The sequence below is a fragment of the Pseudorasbora parva genome, chromosome 20 (assembly GCF_024679245.1).
Source record: "Pseudorasbora parva isolate DD20220531a chromosome 20, ASM2467924v1, whole genome shotgun sequence".
Lineage (NCBI taxonomy): Eukaryota > Metazoa > Chordata > Actinopteri > Cypriniformes > Gobionidae > Pseudorasbora > Pseudorasbora parva.
Genome location: NC_090191.1, coordinates 5,226,258 through 5,249,770, shown reverse-complemented (window position 1 = coordinate 5,249,770; position 23,513 = coordinate 5,226,258). Strand labels below are relative to the sequence as shown.

At 36.0% G+C, this 23,513-nt stretch overlaps 2 protein-coding genes across 3 annotated transcripts in view; both read left to right on the top strand.

The window, feature by feature from the left end:
• The window catches only part of LOC137049283 (gastrula zinc finger protein XlCGF57.1-like), a 48,615-nt gene extending 27,384 nt beyond the window's left edge, over positions 1 to 21,231 (top strand). Inside the window, exons 3-4 of one of the 2 annotated variants that reach the window (XM_067427784.1) lie at positions 19,846 to 19,992; positions 20,074 to 21,231. In XM_067427784.1, the coding sequence (XP_067283885.1) occupies positions 19,846 to 19,992; positions 20,074 to 20,993 (1,067 nt within the window). In that variant the 3' untranslated portion in view covers positions 20,994 to 21,231. Of the gene's footprint in view, positions 1 to 15,421; positions 15,642 to 19,845 lie in introns of those variants that run through there. The other variant, XM_067427783.1, reaches the window with a different exon arrangement.
• On the top strand, positions 508 to 13,623 carry LOC137049387 (uncharacterized). Its single transcript, XM_067427941.1, has 13 exons — positions 508 to 629; positions 3,504 to 3,589; positions 3,768 to 3,797; positions 3,872 to 3,929; positions 4,016 to 4,230; positions 4,543 to 4,587; positions 4,931 to 5,011; positions 5,403 to 5,450; positions 5,737 to 5,817; positions 6,113 to 6,272; positions 8,515 to 8,612; positions 9,070 to 9,383; positions 13,388 to 13,623. The coding sequence occupies exons 2-10, from the start codon at positions 3,578 to 3,580 to the stop codon at positions 6,209 to 6,211; spliced, it is 669 nt and encodes a 222-aa protein (XP_067284042.1). The 5' UTR covers positions 508 to 629; positions 3,504 to 3,577; the 3' UTR covers positions 6,212 to 6,272; positions 8,515 to 8,612; positions 9,070 to 9,383; positions 13,388 to 13,623.
• Positions 21,232 to 23,513: the final 2,282 nt, after the last annotated feature.

Here is a 23,513-nt window from a genome sequence, read left to right as displayed (position 1 = left end):
CTACCTCACCAGAGACTTTCTCACCTCAGCTGACACTGAAAGTATTCAATTTTGCAAGAATGAGTGTACTTTCCGACATCCCATACCATGTGATCCAGATGTAAATGAACTGTGCAACATTATAATTTCTGAGTCTCAGTTGAACCTTCCAAGAGACCCATATCAAGCTGTGAACTTATAAATGCATTTAAGAGATGTGATCACGTTTATCATAAACGTGTTTGTCTGACTTGATTAAACAATCCCCCATCGTAAGTACACACTGATGTCCTAAGACACAAAACGAGCGGTTTGTGTGAGAAAACGAACACAGTATTTATATCGTTTTTACCTCTTGTACACCACTACGTCCGATTGATCCGAGGGCGCGTGTGCGTGTTTCCTGTGGTGGTAAACACGATATAAATACTGTTGGTTTTCTCACACAAACCGCTCGTTTCGTGTCTTAGGCCATCAGTGTGTACTTGCGATGGGGGATTGTTTAATTTGGACTTCTCTGTGTATGCTCTTTGAGGTGGTGACCATAGACCTGCATAATGTGAGGCACAGACAAGAACGATTTGACCCAAAATGATCAAAATTGAAACTACTGGAGAAACAAATACTCCTACATCTCAGATGCCCATGAGGTAAGCTAAAACATATCAAAATTTAATTTCAAAGTGAACTATCCCTTTAATAGCTGCAGTGATGTATTTTCAAAGAAAACAAATCTGACCACTTAGCAAGTCTGTGGTTAAATGTTATGTAATTAACAAAAAAAAGTTGATTGTTGAGTTTTTTTTGTACTAACAACAAAAGTGATATTGCATAAAAAGAAAAAGAGCGCAGCTATTTGTTTCAATTTAACACTTTGCAGGTGTAGAGTACATTTCAAAATATACTAAAATGTATTTTCTTTTGTCTAAACAGCAACAATAAGACTAACAAATAACAATTTAACTGTACTAACAGATGTGGTGATATGCTTTGAATGAGAATAAACCTGCCCATTTATTGACTCCAAACTTATTTCAAAAGTAAATTCAATGTCATGAAAACTACATGTAAAACAAATTAATAATATAGGGGCCATTTAAATGATATGTTATCTAAATAATGCTTTTGAATGTTGAATGAACCTTCACATTGATTGTTACAAATAGTTATAATGATTAGATTGTCAAGAGCAGCATCAAATTCACAGGATATGCATTTCAAAGTAATCACTGGACAGAATGTTATCAAACTCTGTGCGGAGGTCTGGGTAAGAACTGTACGTATACGGTAAATCAAGAGTAGCTCCACAAGTATGAGCACCTGGTCTTCTGCTGAGACCGGATTCTGCATTGAAGCTCACCATGATTTGATCAACACATATGACAGAAGAACCAGTACAGAAGCGTAGAAATTTCTCTGCTTTTCCTTGGTCAGCATTTCTGACATAACGTTGCAGATGATTGAATACCATCTGTTCTTTCTGAGAGTGAATTACCTGTGTACTTGACAGTGGCCTTCTTTGTGTCATAGAGTGACAGTAGACTTATTCTCTTGCAAATCCTCTTCGTCACATGTGTCCAGTGTGCCTTGAGGAGCCTTTGCAACTCTAGATCATTCAGTCGAAGAGAGGTAGTTGTGACAAGATAACATCAGGACATCATCACTGACTGAGTGAATTCCATTCATGCAAGCTAAAATGAAAGCACAAGAAAGCCTCACTGGCAGTACACAGAGGTCAACTAATCCTTTTACCCAGATTCTTCCTACTGCCTCCCATTCAGCTTCAGAGAAGTCTGGCCTCAGTCTAGGTACACGCTCATCTTCCCCTTCACACTGTTCAACGAACTCCAGCGTCATCTACAGCATTCTCATTTACAAATTCCATCTTATTTTTAATTAATAAAAAAAATTTTTTTAATCTAAACAAACAAATGTTGAATCTTACAAAAATATGCAATTCCGTGTATTTTGAATTGACAGTGCAGGTATATGACTGATTATCTATGATCTACAGTGCTTCCAGATGCTAAATTTGTGGCTCTCTTACCAGCAGTAGAGGATTACTTGAGGGTGGTGATGGTACCTCAGTTTCAGCTTCATTCAGCTCTGCATTCTGGAGGATCAATAAATGAGCACAAGATGAAAGTGAGACCCATTGTTACAACAACAACAACAAAAATGAGAGAGTCCGGAATGACATTGTTATGTATATACTTTCATTTTAAATGTCTGTGGAGGATCTATGACCTCATAAGTGGTACCATTTGAAAGTGGTACCATTACTTTGGCATTTGTTTTAGACAAAGTAATGTATTTACACTAAATTACTCTGATGTCATTTCCGCCTGGATTTGGCCTGAAACTATCGCATATGTGGATCGGGGAAGGGTGGTGGGAGTAAATTCAATCAATATAGTCTCTCTGAGCACACCCAAAATTGGATAAGATCTTATTTGAGCGACCGACATCAGTGTGTGTAAGTGAATAACATCCAATCTGCGTTCAGAGCCACTTCGATGGGAGTGCCACAAGGGTCTATTTTGGGACCCTTGCTTTTTAGCATCTATATAAATGACCTCCCTACAGTGTGTTCGGACGTTGTCATTATCATGTACGCTGATGATATGGTTATCTTCACTTCTGGGGAAAACGAGCTGGAGGTTGCTGACAAATTATCAAAAGAGATGCAAAAAGTTACACAATGGTTACATACGTCTTGTCTGACCTTAAACGTTGATAAAACGGTCTCAATGTTTTTCTCAAATAAACGTAAACTAAAAGTAACTCAAGTTCAAGTAAAAGGACAAACAATTAAAAATGTAAATGAAACAAAATATTTAGGATATTTAACATTACCTTGCCATACATTGCAGATGATATAACGTTATGAGTCCTTATTTTCTCTGTTACAAACTGGCACACCTGTTAATTTGCGCACTTGGCCAGCCCTTAGCAGACTATTTCAACCTTATGTAAATATAAGGTCCTCAAGAGCTCGTAACCGGTCAGGCCCTTTTGCATGGGAGCATGAATTTTATTGCATGGCAAGTCCATCATGCAATACTGTACCCACACCAGAGGAAAACAGTATTTTAAAATTAAATGGGCTTGGGGAAAAAAAAGTGAGATTTGAGGATATGAATGGAACCTTTGCAGATTTCATCAAAACAATTGGAGAGGTGTTCCCTGCCATAAAAGACAGCAGGGCCATTTAAAATAATGTGAACAGCCAGGGGTCCACAATTGGTTTATATAGCAATGCCACCAGAGGGGTACAGTATCACATATCTAAGAATGGAAAGTGGCCTAAACAAAGCGATTGAATATATTGTACCTATTCAAAACAGCATTCCTCTTGTATGTCAGGAAGATACTGCAGAGGTAATATTTATTTTTTATTTTTTATTTTTTAAAGTGAAATAATGAATCCTTTGTATAACAACACAACTTAAAACTAATCATTTATGTAATTTTCTTATTTTTTTTACTTTTTATACAAAATTTAATCTGTTCTGTGTTCTCAGAATGTTGTAATGGAAAGGTGCAATGCATGTTGCTGTGAGGTGCCTCTGCATAAGCTTGAAGAGCATGTTAATCTATGCAGCAACAGGTGTGTATAACTTTTATTGTTACACCCGAGTAAAGTTGCCTATTCAACACTTACTGTAGTAACATTTAATTTGCTTACTAGATCAATTTTGCTTCGTTTTATGTATAGGCAGAATCATTTTTTTTTTTATTTTTTTTTACTTAATACTAAATAATGCATTTTTGCTTCTTTTTTTAAGATTATCTGCTCAAGGCGATGCAAATGGAGGGTAATATGAGAGAAATAGACATCCTCTGTACATTACATTTTATTGCTTTATTAATGATCTGTTTTGTTTCATAGGACATGCGTGTGGTTTTGTTGCTTGACCACAGTATGGCAACTTTTAAAAGCAATTTTGGTAACTTAACATCATTTGATATTCACAAAATATTTCATTAATTTTATCTCTGGGATGCTTTATTAACATGCATTATACTTTTTCAGCAACAGAAATGAAAAGGATAGACATTCCTTTTGACCTGACTGAGGGAGACCTAAAAAGTCTGCTCTGGAAGACTTTTCCTGACCTGAACCATAAAGCCTTTGATATCTGTAGAGTTGACCGATTCAGACTTGTGTTGGCTCTCACTTTAAATACTTTATGCCCAGTTTCAATTCGTAAAGAGCTGGGCCGGTCAGCTCTTTACATACGGCCAAAGGTAATTAACTGTTGTCAAGCATGCTTTTTATCCTACATCTGTTGTTTTACATGCAACATACAAGTCGAAGTACAGTTACCCTTACAACAACTATATAGATGTAAAATATTGTTCATTAAAACTTCAGTTAACTTTTGAGTTAAGAACCTAAAGTACTTCTTGCAATAATAGTAGTGAATATTTTAATTGTAATAAATATGAAAAAATACACCAATAATGTCTCTACATATTCACCAATAAGAAATGTGCCCTAATGGGTACCACAAGCTCTTTTTGTATAAAAAAACAAACCATGTTGTCTTTGTTAATTAGGAGCGCCTGGAATTGTCTGAAGACGGTGTCTCTTCAAATACATCAGTAAGCTATTTTTGTGACTTAACAGATATCATGATGTGAGAGCACCAGCCTTTTTTCATGTTGATGTATATTTCACTTAAGGTTGGTGACATTGTATCTGAGGGGTCTGAAGAAATAGAAAATCATAAACACACAAACCCTGTTCGACAAATATAACTATGGCTTAAGATTGACATTAATCGCTGTTAAAAGAACTGTTACCTTCAAAAAATTCTTCTCACCAGAGGATCTGAAGCTTACTTATTTTATGTATCAAAGAAATCTAATAGGCTACATTGGCTAGCCACCCAAAAAGATTCTATGAATACAGTTAACTTTTGTTTTTTTGTACACCTCACCTAAGGTTGGTGACATTGCATCTGAAGAGGAGGACGGACTAGAAAGTGTGCAGGTGGAACCTGAGGAGGAAGACGACATTTTACCTGTAAGTTGTATACATATTATGAACCAAAGTATTTTGCAACTACATCATACAGTATTATACTGTAATAACTATGATTTTTACAACAGAAATTAATCAATCAAAAACTTACTTTAACTGGACAATAACTTTATTCTAGAGCTGCTGTAAAGCCAAAACAATCTCTGTTACTGTAATTTCCTATTATCTCTATAAAGCTGCTTTGAAACAATATTTTGTAAAAACACAATTTAAATGAAGATGATTTTACTTATATCTGAACTATATTTTCTTTTTGGACATCTCATCTAAGGTAGTTGACTTAGTGCCTGGCTTTACCATACAAATGCTTTTTCCTGAGCTGTTTTAGTTTTTTAATTACTTTTTATCTGTTTATCTGCTTATTCATGTGAAGGTCATCAATGAAACTGAGGAACTGTCACAAGGCCATCATGCAGAAATGGTAAGCATAGCATTGTAACCCTGCAGATAATCTTGGGTAGCAAGATGTATTTCACTTCACTTAACTATATAACTATACAACTATATTTATACCTTTTTATGGACACCTTTTTAATAGATTGATGGAGCACTAACCAGAACAAGTTATTCAAACACACCAACAGTCAGTTTATATATGCTGTTAATTATAGTCAAATTGTGTGCCTCTTAAATTGTTGCATTGTGCAGTTGGGTGTCTGTTTCTTTGCCACCATGTTGGATTTTTACTAATTCTAACTGTTTAACAGGAGAGTATAGAGGAAAGGAGGCGACTCATTCAAGAGCAAGATTTAGCTTCTGAAGAATCATTGATCTTGGACCAACAAAGGGTAATTTCAGTTCCCAAAAAACACAATGGAAGTTCCTCGACATGGTTATTAAACTACAGTAATGACATGTATTTTACAGCTGAGTGAGTCATGTTACGTTGAGTGAGTCATGTGTTACAGTGTATTAGACCAATTTATTGGTTAAGCCTTTCACTGCTAAATATTTTACACAGCCTGTTGTAAATAAATTTTTGGATATTTATTTTTATTTTTATTTACTGTAAATAAGGACTTGTTTTTTATTTGTTTTATGATTTACATAAGTTTTCAATTGCTTCTTGTCCTTCTTTCCTAGATTCTCATATGCTATGCAGGAGCTGTGGAGTCTGCAACTGAATTCCTCTGCCTGAGATCTCATAATCCACTTGGCCATAACAACCTTATCAACTGGTAGTACTGCAGACTACATCACCCAATCAACTACCTTTTTTGTTCAATGGGTTGGAGCTGAAGAGGTAGTTTCTACATTTGTTTTTTCACTGATTACTTTACATTAACTTAAAAATAGGTTTAAAAATAACTTTAATCTGCTTTCATGGCTCCTACACATGTACTGTAAATGTTCAAATATATTTTTTATTTTTTTGTTTTTTACCAAATGTGAAATAGCTGAAGTAGAAGTCACATTTATTTGAAGTAGTGTTTGCGTAATGCACTCTCATTTACATAGTGCATATTGATATACAGTTTACAGTTTAATGAAACGGAGTTGCTTAAATGAAGCCCAAGTTCCACCTACAGGCCTATAATGTCTAGGCTGTTATTCAAAAACACACAAAATGGTGACGTTATTAAATTGGCACTTCAAATAATGATCCCGCAATAGTGAATAATTAAGTTTTAAACACGTTCACATTTTTGAGAATATAGTTAATATTTTCATCATTAATGTTTTGCAATTAATCAGATTGTTATTTTTTATGATGTCTGACCTGTGGATAACCCACAGAGTCCAGGGATATAACGGTGATCCACACATGACTAACATGTAGCATTTACTTTCTTGTCTTAGCATCTTAAATACGATGATATGAAATAGGGGTAACTAGGGACCCATTCAGCTCTACACAGCTCAATCACTTTCTCTCACAGTTTTAAACTACCGCTTTAGAGTACGCCAATGCTTTCATTTAGCTTCAAACAGGAGTCTTATGACAATGTAACGCCTGCTGGTGTCATCTCAGCTGAAGCAGTATTTTTACGTAAAGTGTGATTCTACTACACGTACATTTACTAACGTTTTCACACACAATAAAACGTACAATACTGACTTATTAACAGCACTAAAATGTACAATATTGACGTATTGACAGCACTAAAATGTAAATTATCGACGTTAATGTGTAAGCAGCCAGCCACCGGCTCCCATAAATCGTGGCATTAATATTGTTTATTTTATATCCAATAGTCACATCAATACATGTTTTCAGTCACATTTATTAAATGCATTTTACTAAGTTAATCAACCTAATATAAAATAACAGAAATATAAAATAACATTTTGCTCTCGTGACATCACTACAAACTCATTTCGGGTGACTAGATAATGTTAAAAGAAGACTGAATTTTAAAACCGTCAGATGAATAACATTCTTGCCAACCATTTTGTAGTATTTAGCTTGTTGTTTGCTGTGAGACATAAAAAGGCATTTTCTCCTATTCAGCAACTGGCGATCACAATATACACCAAAACACAACATCAATTCACAAAACGCAACACTTTATTCGTTTGCTGTAATCCAAATCGTTAGACTGTCCATATGTTTGCAAGAAACAAATCCAAATTGAGCCCGGTGATCTTCATCTCCATTAGTCTTCATCTCCTCTCAGTAGCGCGACGGCAAACATCAAATCTCGCGCTCGTAAATTCAAATTTAAAAAACACGCCCTCATGAAGCGTTACGACATGATTTACGGCAGTGTCATCGAACGCTCATTGGCTCTCGCCTGCTTCGTCACAGATTTTGACATGTCGTGTTTCAGTCGATTTGTATTTGAAATGGGAAACGCGCAACTTCACAGAGAGAAGCCGGATTAATATTTTCATTGATTAATAGCTAACATTCTGCTCTGTACCTCATACAAAACTATTAACGTTATATACCACCAGAGAGGACTGCGACTGCAACACATCTTCATTTGAACTACTTTTGGTACCGCTTTTGACATTTTTGCAATAAATAAATTATTGTGAGTACACTAGTCTGTCTGTTATGCTTTGATTTATAACAGTACGTTGTTTTAATAAATGCTAATGGGTAGGTTTAGGGGTAAGTGTAGGATTAGCTGTTCAAAATATTTTTTTTAATGCTATATTGTTACCAAAATCGTCATTTTCCAACGTTTTACCTTTTATTTTCTTTATTCTGTATTAAATTGGTAGGTTTAGGTTTTAGGTAGTTTTAAGGGATCGTAGATTAATCAATAAAATGGTCAAAGGGAAATTATATAGATATCTTTATGATATAACAAAACAAAAAAAATGTTTTTACCAGAATAAAGTTTTGTATTCTCAAAAAAAAAAAGATTTCATGATGGATTCGTAAATATTTTACGTTTTTTAGCTGTGAAAATGTAATAATACTACGTTTAAATGTTGCAAATACGTCTATATTTTACATTTTAGCACTTCTCCAAACGTACTAAGACGTACGTTTAGTCTCTTTGAAAGTAACGTATTAATACCTACGTATTAAGGATGAGACCAGGCTGGAACTTTCCTCTGCGGTTTTTCCTGCCTCCACATCCAACAATGTTATGTCTGCATCCACCAGCACAGCAGTCACTGATTCTAGGTAACATTTTTATTGTTTTATTAACATAATGACCATAATTTAATGTCCTCTACTTATTGTATGTGTTTGTTAGTATTGCCAATTTTCACTGATGCCGCCTTTTTCACTGAATAGTGTTGTATGAAGCCAAAAGCTTGACTGTGTGTAGGTTATGGCTTTATCTCTGGCCTGTTGCAGTTTAAATGTGCATAGCTGTCAACCTTTTTACAAATACAAGAGAACCTGAGATTGATTTACTTATTTAAGATGCCGATATTGTTATATCACCTGACAGGGATGAGTATTTATAATGTACATTTTTAAAATAACAAACCTCTTTTAATTAGAACAGTTGCATTGTTTTTTTCCCCTAACAACATGCCTTAATTTGATAACATTAATTATGGTTAATTAGTTAGCCATATAATTGCATGTTTATGGCAGCTTGGATAACATTGCTGTGATTACTGTTTTTCAGTCATGACTTGAAAAGGCTGTTGCTAAGTCTACAGTCAGCAGCTGAACTTACTGAGTTTGGCCCCATGTCCAATTGCATAAACGTAGTAAGGTCCAATGTTCTGGACAGTGCTATGAGGACCTTCAGGAGGCGGGCCTTTAATCCCTCGAAGCGGTTGGATGTCGTGTTTGTAGATACTTGTGGAACTGGGGAGAGCTCAATTGATGATGGTGGACCTACCCGGGAATTCATAAGGCTCCTCATGAAAGCAGTTGTGGAGTCACAATACTTTGTGGGGCCCCAGAACTGCAAGAGCCTTGCTCTTGATTCTCTTGGTAGGTACATCTGTTGTGTAATAAATAAGTATATATATATATATATTTATTTATTTATTTATTTATTTTTCTCCCATAAGAAACATACACAATCATGTCACACCCCTCGATCATATGTAGAGGCAATTGCCAGCATATAAAGTCCATATATATATATATATATATTAGGGGTGTCAACAATAATCGATTCGGCGATGCATCGCGATGCGGGGCATGAATGATTCAGCATCGATGCGGCAAAGTGCCATAATCGATTATGTCACTGTTTATTTTCTGGCGGACGATAAAGTTGTGAAGTTTCAAATACTTCCGGTTCCGGGAGAATAACAACAACAACAAGGAAGATGGCTGAGGCGGAGGGAGATGACCGCGATAGACGGGTTATTAAAAACGCGCTAACGACCCGAGGTGTGTAGGATTGTTCGTATATATTTTTTGCACAATAATAAATTAATCTATAATGACGAAATATGGCGCAATTCACCTTTATTCCACAAGGTGGCAATGTCTGATACCCAATGATGAAGTGACGTTTCACTCATAGTTACCTCTGACAGAAAACGAAACAATAATTATAATCTGTAAAACTTGAAATGGCTTAGTGATTTACTTCAGAGAGCAAGTACTAAACACAATCATATGTTAGTGTCACTGTCTCTTGATGATGGATGTGGTCAATAAGCTGTCAGTGATAAAAATATTGCTTTTGAAGACTAGAGAATATGCTGGAGATCGCGAATATGAGGCAGATGCTGAATATACTGGTAAACGAGCTCTGACGAGGTCATATGATGATGGTATTAAACATCTGCTCAAACTGAATCCTTCCAAGCTCCAAAAGGTAACGAAATAGGTTTTATTTTATTCTTCTGTAGCTGTTACTCTAAAATCAGGAGTTTTATATATTATCACGACAGGTAGAGGTCTATCCACGTTAAATATAGATCTGGGTCGCTAATGACCTGAATATGTAAGAATGTTTGGTGAAACAGTCATGCATTTAAGGGCTAATTGCATTTTATTTTATTACATTTTATTTTATTTAATAACTTTTATGTCAAAGATACAGGAGACACATAGCAGCCAATACAATCTGTTGTTTAATATCTGCTTGTATTGCCTCATGACTGATGAAAAATTTGCTTTGTGTGCAGTAGAATTTTGATGCATCACAATGCATCGTAGAATCGAATTGAATCGAATCGTTACCTGGTGAATCGTAATCGAATCGAATCGTGAAGGCAGTGCCAATGCACACCCCTACTATATATATTTAAACACTTATATACACTTCTGCATGCTGACAATTGCCTGTACATGTGATCGCGGAGTGCACTGCATAATACATTTCTGGATCAAAAAGATTTTAAAAATGTCAACATTGACATCAATCAAAGCCTTTCTGTAGCTCTTACAGTAGAGTGTTGGCGCTTGAAACGCCAAGGTCATGGGTTCATAAATTTGTCTAAATCCAGATATATTTTTTAAGTTAACTTTACGTATATTTTATAAGTTGAATTTACGTATATTTTATACATTGAATTTACTTATATTTTATAAGTTTAATTTACGTATATTTTATAAGTTGAATTTACGTATATTTTATAGGTTAAGTGTACTTATATTTTTTTATAAGCTAAATGTACTTATATTTTTTAAGATGAATGTATTAAAACTTTCAGTAATTTCAGATTAATTATATTCATAATTTGACCTAAATTCTTATTGTTCATTAATATGCAGACAAATAAAGCAAACCCGATATTTTCAACTGTAACTTTATTTTTCTAATCCAAGAGATAGATTTTTTTGCTCTCCCAAACAAGGGTGCCAGTAATGTAACTCAGTAGTCACCATTTCTCAAATTGCTTTCTTAGAACAAAATGCCCTAGTATCATCCATTAACATAAAATACATTAATTTCATTCATTTCACATTGTGCCATTCGTGACAAAAACAATTGATCCAGAATAGCTGAAAGACAGCAAACACTGATGAACTTGTGAGATTGCATTAAACTGCAAACACTTACATTGAGTCAATACTCCAAAACATACCCAGCACAGATTTAAATGTTAACAACTGTGGTTGTATACATATAGCCACACACATTACTAAGGTCCATAACTCACTTTGAAACTTCTACAGCTGCATTTCACATCATACTAAATATGCTTTATCACTCCGTAAACACAATAACAATAGCAGCTAAGGAAATCATAGTCCAGCATTGAATTTTGGTTCTTTAGACCAAGGACTTTGGAGGAAAGTCTTTTACCACCCATTTGCAAGAGCATGTATGCAAATAAAATACAGAAGTACTATACTGAAAAAAAACTTCTTGTGTACTATACGGAACTTCTTCTTGTACAATGGTTTAATTCCTCCCAAACCAGATAAAAAATGCAACTTAGCGGCATTCAGAAGAGCGGCTGAAGAAATCCTACAGTCCAGCAATGATTTTGTTCTTTAGTCCAAGGACTTTGGAGGAAAGCCTCTCCCCATCCATTTTCAAGAGCACTTTTTGAATGAATTCATAGAAGTATTTCAGCTCTTTGGGGTAAGCCATGTTCAGTACATAGATGACTCCAAGCATCATTGCACATGCCTGAGCTACAGATCCAATGTTGTCCAGAATGATTTCTCCTTCAACATAAATGCCAATGTCATCATGAGCTCCAATTTCTTCACCCCCCTTGTTGATGACATATGCCCATGGTGGATTTCTGCGTGTCTCTCAGGATGTCATCTCCTTCAATGTCCTGTATATTTGTTGAATATAGGTGACAAAAAAAACATGAATTTATGAAATAGATTTTAATGGCCTGAAAATTCTACATTTCTTTATACTTACAATATATAATAATTACCCTGGTCAGTAAAATTATTGAAAATATTTTTTGTCAGTTTAATAAAGCTTCATGTGAATTAAATCACTTTTTTTTATGGCATTGTGGAAAAGATCCAAAATTTTCTGCAAATGGAGCAGATACAGAAGGCAGAATAGATGGACTAACACATTATACATTGTTGGTTTAGGTCTTTTAACTGAAAAATAAGAAAAATAACGAATAAAGCCTGGCTTGCTATGTCAACATACGTGGCTCCAGTATCGCTAGCAAAGCATCAAACTGACACTTTGAATCGGTTGGTCTGGATAATCCCGCTTGATAAGGAGGGGAAACTCTCCTCTACGCGATCGCAGGAGTGGACGAACCCAATATCTCCTCAGGACAAACAAATCATCCCCACTAGACGTCACTTTGTCTTGTTTTGCGTTTTTTTTTTCCCATAACGCATTCATTAATACGCATCGGACTCAGTGTGCAAGGACTATGTGCGTGACGAATTTTTCGGATCACGAATACGAAAAAACGCATACGAAAATATCGGACTCAGTGTGCAAAGACCTTAAGTGTGTGTTCCACGAGACTTGACTCAACAACGACGATTTTTGCAGCTGGTTACAAGCTGTCCCCAGCAATAAATATGAAGCTCGCTGCACAGTATGCAAGCCCTTGAAACTGAGATCAGTGCTAAAGGGGATGAACTCAGACATATGTAGGGTTAGGTTGTCTGTACTAGTTTTGTGTTGGGAATGGATGCCAAGTTCTGTCATCTATCATTCATAAGTATTTTGATATCAGTTTCTGAGTTTATTTAATGTTTCTGTAACTAAATCAATAAAAATAGAATGTTTGAGAGTTTCTGAGATCATTTATAATGCTTTTAGTAATGCGTCGTGTTGGTCTTAAATTTCACTGATAAAGGTCTTAAAAGGTCTTAAAAGGTCTTAAATTTAACTTACTGAAACCTGCAAGAACCCTGTTTAAAGTCTATACTAAAATGCAAATAAATAGTCCTGAATTTAATGTTACCGTGTTTTAACTGGGATATCAAGATTTTGATAAAATTTCAAGTTTCACTTCATTTTGTAGTAGGCTATATTTGTAATGTATAATTAATCACATTTCCAAATATTTACTAACTTCTTGTTGTTTTAGATGCCGTGAATGCTGATAATAAGAGGCATCAGAGTTTATCATTGCTGGGACGGTGCAGAACTGGCTCCATTACAACCTGAAAGGCTTCGGGGCATTGCTCATGGTGGAACCCCCTGAGTTTGGAGTATTATTCTTTCTTCTACCTTCTTTCTTTCAGTAGTACTGTGTCATTTCTGTATTTATTGGCAAGTTTACATTTGTATTTCCTTCCATTTTGCAGATGCAGGTTGTCATGTTTTTCCAGGCTCTTCTCATTTGTGTCATAAATTCAGATGTAATTGTTTTAAGTCAATGTGAGATTTCCTGTTGGACCTGTGGGGGCATAAATAAAGACATTTGCATGTAAACTGAAGGATGTTGTTTACTTTGAGTGACTTTTTGATGTAAAATCATATCGACTGCAGCCACACATGGTCTCTGATTAAAATGAATAAAATAAAGAGACAAATGAACTGGCATAGAATCCTGCTGTACATAAAGCAAGATTGATCTATTTTTAAATATAAATAAATATATCTACCCACTATCCTGAAGCAGTCCAGTGCTCTTCCTCTCATTAACAGTGCTCAGTATGTGCATTAAATACATGTAACGTTAGAGGAAAAGGACAGTCAACTAGCTAAAGGCCTAAGTTACTTTGAATATTAATTAAGAATTTTGTCATTAACATGTAAATTACATACAATACAATTACCGACAACGAAAAATGACAGAATAGTTCTCAAAAAGTTTAATACAAATAAATAAAGCATCGTGTTCATTAGGTGTCAACACACGTCTGGATGATGATGGGACAATGATCACAAATACTGGGACTGTAGATGTGAATCTACATGGAGTAATAGTAATAGGTACACCATTAGACCCCAAAAAGGTGAATGCATTTATTGCTTTCATTTTTTTTTCTCCTCTTAATATTAACTGTATTATTAACTTACTTTTTTTGTTATTAAATGTATTTCTCCATTACATGCAACTCTGAAAATTGTATTCTTTTCTTATTTTTGTTATATATTTCTAGGTAAATTTCTATGTACTTTTGCTCCTTTGCACATGCAACATTTTTTAATGTCTGTACTTTGATGATTTTAGACTGCAGTGTGTGAAAGGGACTTTTATTTTGGTTTAATATATGACGTCAAAAGGCGGCGCAGCGCTCCTGCATCTGTTGTATCTCGACTGAAGAAAGGTTTGTGTTTTAAGCGTTTAAAAAGTTTAAAGCGAAATATAATGAATGATGTATTATTAAGTGTAAAAATACATTGCTTTATCTAACATTTATCAGCGTTGTGTGAGTAAAGTAACATAAACTCATGAGTAACTGAACGAGCGCCTGATTTAGCTCTTTATCGTGAATCAGTTCAAACCTCTGGCGAGTGATCAGAGAACCGGAGCTTTCGACTCTCCGAGTCAATTGAACCGATTTATTCACAACAAATGATTCGAAGCGCTTCTGTCTCGATTTCTACAAATCATTATAGTTAAACTGACTAATATATAAGGGGCTGAATAATTTGCATTATATTATTCATTTGTCATTTTAGTTTTGAGTGTTTATAATCAGGTCATTTAGATCCATTAACTGTCACTGAACTGATGAATAGAGATGGTTCATGACAATATTCATATTTCAATTTAGTTCAATGATACTCAAAAGCTGACCATCAGAATTCAACAGCTGACTAACTAATACTCAAACCAAATGTGGGATGTATTATTCAAAATAAAAATGAGTGAGGAGAGAAGATTTAAAACCAAACACTGCGTCATAAAGACTTGCCTGTGAAAATCAGATAATTGATGAGGTGTTTAGCTCATCTAAGAAAGAAATTATCACCGAGTTGTTTAAATAAATGGTTAGGGGAAATATTCCACAGAGCAATAATAAATCAAAAAAGTCCAAACATTTTGTTTGTTTCATTTTATTTAAATTATTGTTATGTTTCAATTTATACTTGAAAAATTTGAAAATGTGAAAATTTGTAGTGTGGATTTATTTTTCTTTTGTTAATTATTCTCATCTTAAACAGGACAAACACAGAAAAACTCCTGGAGAAGAGACTGAGATCCACGTGACACACTATTATAAAGATGGAGTTTATTAAAGAGGAGAGTGAAGACATAAAGATTGAAAAAGTATTAAGTTTTAAACAAGAAAAAACTGAGGAACAAATAAAGAAAGAGGAGAGTGAAGACGTGAAGATTGAAGAAGTATTGAAGTATTTGAAACATGAAGAAACTGAGGAACAAACAGGTTGGTTTCATTCGCAAAGCTCGGTCATTTGATCTTTATTTAGATGTCCAGCTCTAAATGAAGGATATTTTGAAGAATGTCAATATTTTCATTGATATTTTCGATCTTAAGGAGGATTTTTACAAAAAAATACCCTAAATACTCAGTAAAAAATACTAAATATTTAACTCTGAGTTATGCACCATTTATCATCTGCAATATCAAGTTGTAAGCACTAGATGTCTGTATAGCCTTACACATAAATATAAACAGATGGTGCTGAGTGAAAACTCAAGATAACGTTCATTACTTGTATTAGGTTATTCATTTGGATATCTGTAACCGGAGTCTCCGGCGTGAGAGGTGGGCGCTAACAAAAATGCTAATAAACTTTTTTTTTTGTGCGACCAGGATGATATTTTAAAATATATAATTGAGTGTTTACACACCATGAACAAAGTTGTGGGTCTGTGGTTGAGTCGTGTATCTTCCTCCTATTTGAAAAACTGCATCACAGTCAGCGATTGACAAATTCACATTCAAGTAGCTTTATTGGCATGGTAAGGCTTTACATTGACAGCGCTTCAAACTAATGGTGTTTCTCATTTACAGTGTAGCATTTACTATAAAATAAAATTTAAAACGTTCGAAACATGCAGCGCATCAATCTATATATTTATATAGTTAAATCACAACCAGAGTGGGAAATTAACTGTTTTGCTCACAGTGGCTGGTGGATGCCCAATTTTACCAGCCACTTTTTTTCCAGAATTAAAATGTATAAAAGAAAGTGCATTAGCATAATACAGGGTGAATTCGGGTTGATTGGGGCACTTTTTCCCCAGTCATTTCAATGGCAAAAACTGTCAGAATCATTACACTAATAGTATAGCCTTTATCTGAATGTGCAAAATGGCTACAATTTTAACGTCAGTGCAAGAACAAAATGTATGCAACTTAAATTAAATGCTCCGGCGTCAGGATTAGTCTAATGCAGGTTAAACTCACAGCACATGCAGTGATGGAGCGCAGCTTTCTGAACAGAAACGCCAATCATGAGCTGCTCACATGAACAGAGCGCTCTGTTGTCTTTCTCTTTCGAATTGTTTCGTAATCGTTTAAAAGAGGACATTTCAAGTTTCTGTACACATTTTTCATGTCTGTGAGAAGTAGCCTCTAACAAACAAATTGTTTGCATTTTTCTGATGACGTGTAGGTTTGACAGTAGCCTCGTTTCCAATAGCCTACAGATTTGCACAAAACTTTATATGTTCTGAATGTCGATAAAAAAAAATCTGAGATGACTGCGTTTCCATTAACCGATGTTATGCGGCTAAAACTTTTTTTTTTCTCTCGTGAGAAGTCATTCCAAAAATTATGCCACGTGTGTTGATAGGTTTGTGTATATCCTAGCCACCGCAATAGGCATTATTTTTAACAGAAAAAGATATAGGCATGTTATTCAAGCATTTATTAATATTAAAAGAGTGAAATGTTTGAATTTGGATGGTGGTAACTAAAAGTTTTTTTTTTTTTTTTTTTTACCGATTTCGTTTTTTGGGCTTGGAATTCCGTTTGTTGGAAATATGAACTGAATTTAGAACTGCTTTTAAAATCTTTTTTTTTTTTTTTTGCGTTAATAAACAAAATAGTACATTGAAATGAAGACAGCGTTTGGAGTGGAATGCATTTAAAATAATCTGTTCCCTGCGTTCACGGCCTTTGTTGTTATTTGTGATGTACACAAATAAAAGTAGACAGTTTATAGTGTATAATGATGTCTTGCACTTATCTGTATGACTAAAAATGACAGCGTAGCTATTGTGAGTTTTTCCCGCTGTCATAAAGAAAAAATCCATCAGATTGCTCGTCATATTAGTCGGACAGAGGGTTAAAGAAACCATAGCCTATTTAAATGCATAAATACTAGCCTATAATATGTTTTAATTTCATATGTTGATTAAGAAAAGTGAACAGCAAGAGTAAGATGCTGACTCCGCGGCGGGCCTCTTAACACTGGGGATATGTCGCCACATTTTTTTAACCGGTAATTTTCTTGTCGTCTGTATCAGCTCAGCGCTGAAAACCAATTAAATGAGTTACTTGACAAAAGTGCGTGTTACTCGACAAAAGTGCATTATTGTTACTAGCAACTAGCCTGACGTGGTCATACTCAATTCTAGTCAGAATATGAGTCTGAAACCGCTCCATTGGGCTGCGATTATGAGGCGTGTTTCAACCGAACCAGAAAAGACAAATCAATTGGATAAACCTTTGTAGGTCTATCCGAACTGCCCGACCTAAAAATGTTGTGGGCGGGGCTAAGTTCGGCTGGCTTCCAGGCTAACTAGCAACAGCATTCTTTGACAAAAGCAGTCCAATCTGTTACAATGAATGCTTTAAGCAGTAACCAATAAAATTACAATCCACGCCACTGTGGCTGGTATGCACAGCAAAGTCTCTTTAAAAATTACCCACCATTGGCGGGTGTTAATTTCCCACCCTGATCAAAATGGTTGTGATTTGATGATCACACTAAACCATATCACATTCTCATAACCATGCATTGTCAAAATTCATAAAGTTACAGAGCAACCGACAAGTACCAGAGTTTCAACACTGATTTTTAAATGCATTTTGTACTTTGAACCCTGGCTAACATGCTAAGGGTTTTATTTTCTGATCATGATAATTCATACTTGTCAAATATCCCGTTTTGGCTGAGAAAATCCCGTATTTTACCCTTCTTTCCCGCCGTCCTCCCGTATTAGTATTTTCCTGTAAAAAAACAAAAAACATTTCCAATCTGAGCTCTGGAACTAGCCTCGCGATAACTGCCATCTGCAATAGCCGACAGTACTGTAGGTGGGCGTTGTCGCGAGGTTAGTGTGTGAGGTCTGATGACGAGTGACAACGCAGGAAAAACAAACAAAACAGAGACGGATGATGGACGTAACGTAGACATGTGCCGATTTTCGATAATGCGATTTATCACGATAATGAATATGCACGATATTGTTATCGTGGGCACTTTTTTTAGAATGCACTCAAGAATACTTTTTTCCCATCAACCGTATAAATGCTCAACACCGCTGTATTCTGCGTCAAAGGGACACGCGCTCAGATATAAACAAGCCCAACGTGCGTTTGCACATGACTGAACCGGTGAAGGAGACGCGCTGCTGAAGTGCCGCTCAGTGACAGCAGAGGGCGCTGATGAACTGCAGAATGCAGCCGGTTACCCCGGAAACCAGCAAACATTTTTGTAATCGTTTTTGTAATCTCAATGTTGTTCATCACAGCACCAAATACTTAATACTTAAAGACTTAATAGGCTATAATGACACCTCATTGTAATTTGTAAGCCTACCTGTTGTTCTTTATAGCCTAATTCTTTTGCAATTTAATCTGTTTGAAAATTGTACTTTTACAGCTCTGAAAAAAATCAAGGGACCACTTAACATTGATTTCTCAATGAGGGGTCCCCTCATTTTTTTTCCAGAGCTGTATGTATTTTTGGTGTATTATTGTATTTAAACATTCAGTTATACTAAAATAGTTCTTAAAGCTGTTATGCTATGGCAACACTTTTTTTTGCAACTTATTTCAATATCGTGATAATATCGTATATCGTGATAAAACTTCATAAATTAATCGCAACATGAAAAATTGATATCGGCACATGCCTAACGTAACGTAGAGACGGAAGGCACTCCAGCCAAAAAAACTGAACCCTCATGTAAATACCGTGATCAATTGGACAGCGGATTTAATTTTCTGAAGAGGAGCAGGTGGGGGACAGTCACGCGTTTTGTAGCTGGGACTTTAGCATCTCACATCCGCATCATGGAAGACAGCGGAAGATTTTTAAAGTGACAGTAACCTCTTATAATGACAATGTAAAGAACAAAAGTAATTGCTGACTAAATATGCTTTGCTGTTGACCAAATAACTTCAGTACCTTTAATAAGGATTAATCTAATTAATAACTTATGCAGTGCAAATGATAACAATTTATGTATATTTCCTACATATTAAGTTTTTATACAGGTAGGAAGAGCACAGATACAAATGAAATGTATTATTATTATGTATTTATGTGAGGATTTATGTCCCTCCAGGACCAAAACTGCTAACCCCTGATTCATAGGATAGGTTATTTGATATACCCTGGTACTGATGCTTTAAATGTACAAATTTTTATATAAGTCTTTTTTTGTCCTAGACATCAGGGAACTGAAAGAGGAGAGTCATGAACTTAATGAAAGGGAAGAGGAGAGAGACCATTATGATAAACATCATGATTTCATGACTGGAGGAAGATCGACACAGGCCAAAAAGCCTTCCTCAAAAAAAAGAGCTCAGAAGAAAAGTTATTTCACCTGCCAACAGTGTGGTAAGAGTTGCAGAAATAAAGAAAGCCTTAAAGCCCACATGAGAGTTCACACTGGAGAGAAGCCTTACATCTGCCAACAGTGTGGAAAGAGTTTCGGTGGAAAAGGAAACCTTGAAGCCCACATGAGAGTTCACACTGGAGATAAACCTTTCATCTGCCAACAGTGTGGAAAGAGTTTCAGACTAAAAGTAAACCTTAAAAGGCACATGAGAATTCACACTGGAGAGAAGCCTTTCATCTGCCAACAGTGTGGAAAGAGTTTCAGACATAAAGAACACCTTATAGCCCACACAAGAATTCACACTGGGGAGAGCTCTTACACCTGCCAACAGTGTGGAAAGAGTTTCAATCTTAAAGTAAACCTTACAGGGCACATGAGAATTCACACTGGAGAGAAGCCATTCTCCTGCCAACAGTGTGGAAAGAATTTCAATCTAAACATAAACCTTAAAAGGCACATGAGAATTCACACTGGAGAGAAGCCTTTCATCTGCCAACAGTGTGGAAAGAGTTTCAGACATAAAGAACACCTTATAGCCCACACAAGAATTCACACTGGGGAGAGCTCTTACACCTGCCAACAGTGTGGAAAGAGTTTCAATCTTAAAGTAAACCTTACAGGGCACATGAGAATTCACACTGGAGAGAAGCCATTCTCCTGCCAACAGTGTGGAAAGAATTTCAATCTAAACATAAACCTTAAAAGGCACATGAGAATTCACACTGGAGAGAAGCCTTACACCTGCCCTCAGTGTGGAAAGAGTTTCAGACATAAAGGAAACCTTGACAGTCACATGAGAGTTCACACTGGAGAGAAGCCGTTCACCTGTCAACAGTGTGGAAAAAGTTTCAGTCAACAAGGAAACCTTATTGTTCACATGAGAATTCACACTGGAGAGAACTGTGGAAAGAGTTTCAATGGAAAAGAGAAGCTATTTACATGCCAACAGTATGAAAAGAGTTTCACTCAACAATAAAAAAAACCTTAACAGGCACATGACAATTCACACTGAAGAAATGGCTTCACACGAGAGCTAAACCTTAGGAAACACATGAAAATTCACACTGGAGAAAAGGCATTCGCATGAGATCAATGAGGAAAGAGTTTTGGATGTAAATGAACCCTTAATTCTTTACCTGCCAAACACAGAATTGTCTATTATTTGTGAGAAAACGCTTCACAGTGGTGGCTCCAGACAATTTTGATCTGGTCATTTCAATGGGGGGTCTCATGAAAACCAACAAAAAATACAGTGGACGCAGCTAATAACTGCATATTACTGCTACTAAACAACAAAAAAAAACACAGCATATCAACTACTTTGTTTTTAATTTGCAGTTTGCAAACAATATGTTCAAACTTTAATTGCCATAGCCACACCCATGTCAGAGAAAACTAAATATTTAGCTTCAAGCTATAGCTTTAGAGTATCAATTCCTGCGGGTTCGTTGCGGCACCTTGAACGCAATGAAGCAATGCGCAGCGACGTTCATAGTGCGTTGCAGTAACTCTTATGTTAATTTTTTTAATCGATGGATTGATCGCTGTCAATCGATTAAAATATTTAATCGCACCGTCTTATCAGTTCTAAATGTACCTTAAATTAATATCTTTCAAGTTTTTAATACTTCAATCAACAATGGCTATGGACAAAAATGCATGCTTTATGCAAATGTACATTTATTAAAACCATACTCAGAGCATGAAGACTAGACATGTACCAAAGGTCATGGAAGATTTTCAAAGAACTTGTTCATGTCTCTTAGGCCTAAGCATAAAAATTCAGAATAAGAATTTTCATTATTTTAAGAATCTAAATAAAGGGAGTTTTTACACTGGCAGTTTAATTCAGAACAGGGCACGGTTTGAAAGCTGTCAGGCAGACCTGGGAGCGCACCAGTTCCAGACAGTACCATACCAGGAAGAGGTCCATATTCCACGAGTAAGAATATAGTGTGGCCCCTTTAAGAGCTGGAATATAGGCTGCATCCGAAAACCTAGGCAGCTGACTCGTTACCAAGGGGGTAATCTAGCGCTCGGAAAGCGTTCCACCCATAGGGGCGGCCATTGCTAACCAAGCCATCACCTGCTGTTAGCATCCCATTGACTCCCATTCATTTTTGAGTCACTTTGACAGTGAATAACTTTACATCTGAGACGTTTAAAGACTCCATTTGTCCATTGCTTATTTCTAAAGAAACACGACAATGCATAAAAGGCTCCGTTACCTTGTATCTTACACTATCGCCCCGTAGAAGCTGTTTTTGTAAAAATAGGCTAACGATTGCGTCATAACCAACGCGACTCTGTCGCACAGTTGAGAAATTACCGTATAGACCTGAGGAGACGCTCGCAGGCAATCTTTTACTGTCTATGAGACAGTCGGGGGGACGTGGAGACATAAAGTCTGATAAAGTCAAGGGAGAAGAATGGGGAGAAGCCCATAGTGAGCCAAAAGCAACGGGAGAAAATATTTAAACAACGTGATTCAGCTTTCACTTTCCACATCTACTAGAAGACCTACAGCTGTCAGACAGGAGACTCACGTCACATCTACGTCGTCAAGCTCAGTTTGAGCCTGCGCAGTTCGCTCAGCCATCAGGAAGTAAGTGCTCCTATACTGACCTCACTTAACGCCGTAGAAGGCAATGGGAACCCTCCGTCCATTTCTTTTACTGTCTATGCTCGTTACCTCGCTGCCTTATCATACAATGACTTGTAAGGCAACATTTCGAAGGCACCTCACAAAACTGATTTCGGACAGACTTCTAAGGCAGTGTAACAGTTTAATGATCTAAAGCAAAATAAAGAGAGCTTTGGTGAGAAATAAACACATTTAATTACTGCATTAGTAATTTCTCGCTAAAAATGACATCAGAAGTGGAAAATATTCAAGAAGTCCTCGCTGCAGCCTGTGATGACGTACTGCATCAGATCCAACACGTACTGGACGCGTATGCGCGGTGGTTTCATTCCCAATTTGATGACGTCATATACGCATGCGCAGTAGAGTTTTGGGGACATCATATTGCATGCGCAGTAGAGAGTTTTGCTGGATAGATAAATGATCAAACCGCTTGTGCAAAAAGGAAACAGTTTTGCATTTTGAATGTGTAGGCTACTGATATTTTAAGTTGTTTACAGATCGTGTTGCATTGTACCTTGAGGATTAAAATTACAGAGACAATTACTTGACTCATTTTTCCTTCCACTCAACAGCAAATATATACCAGAATACATAACAATTTTAACTGTTATGCATGTACAGCGAAACTAGGATCATTTAAGCATCACATTTATGAAAAGATTAAAAATTACTTAATTTACCAGTACTAAAACTACACAGTTTAGAACATCATCCACTGTATATGCAATATTGATCATACATGTCACTTAAGACTAGCGCATACGCATTATAAGTTAGATTGGTAGGCTATGACATTGCCTTAACGATCCACCATCCAGTACGTATTGGATCTGATCCAGCAACGTCATC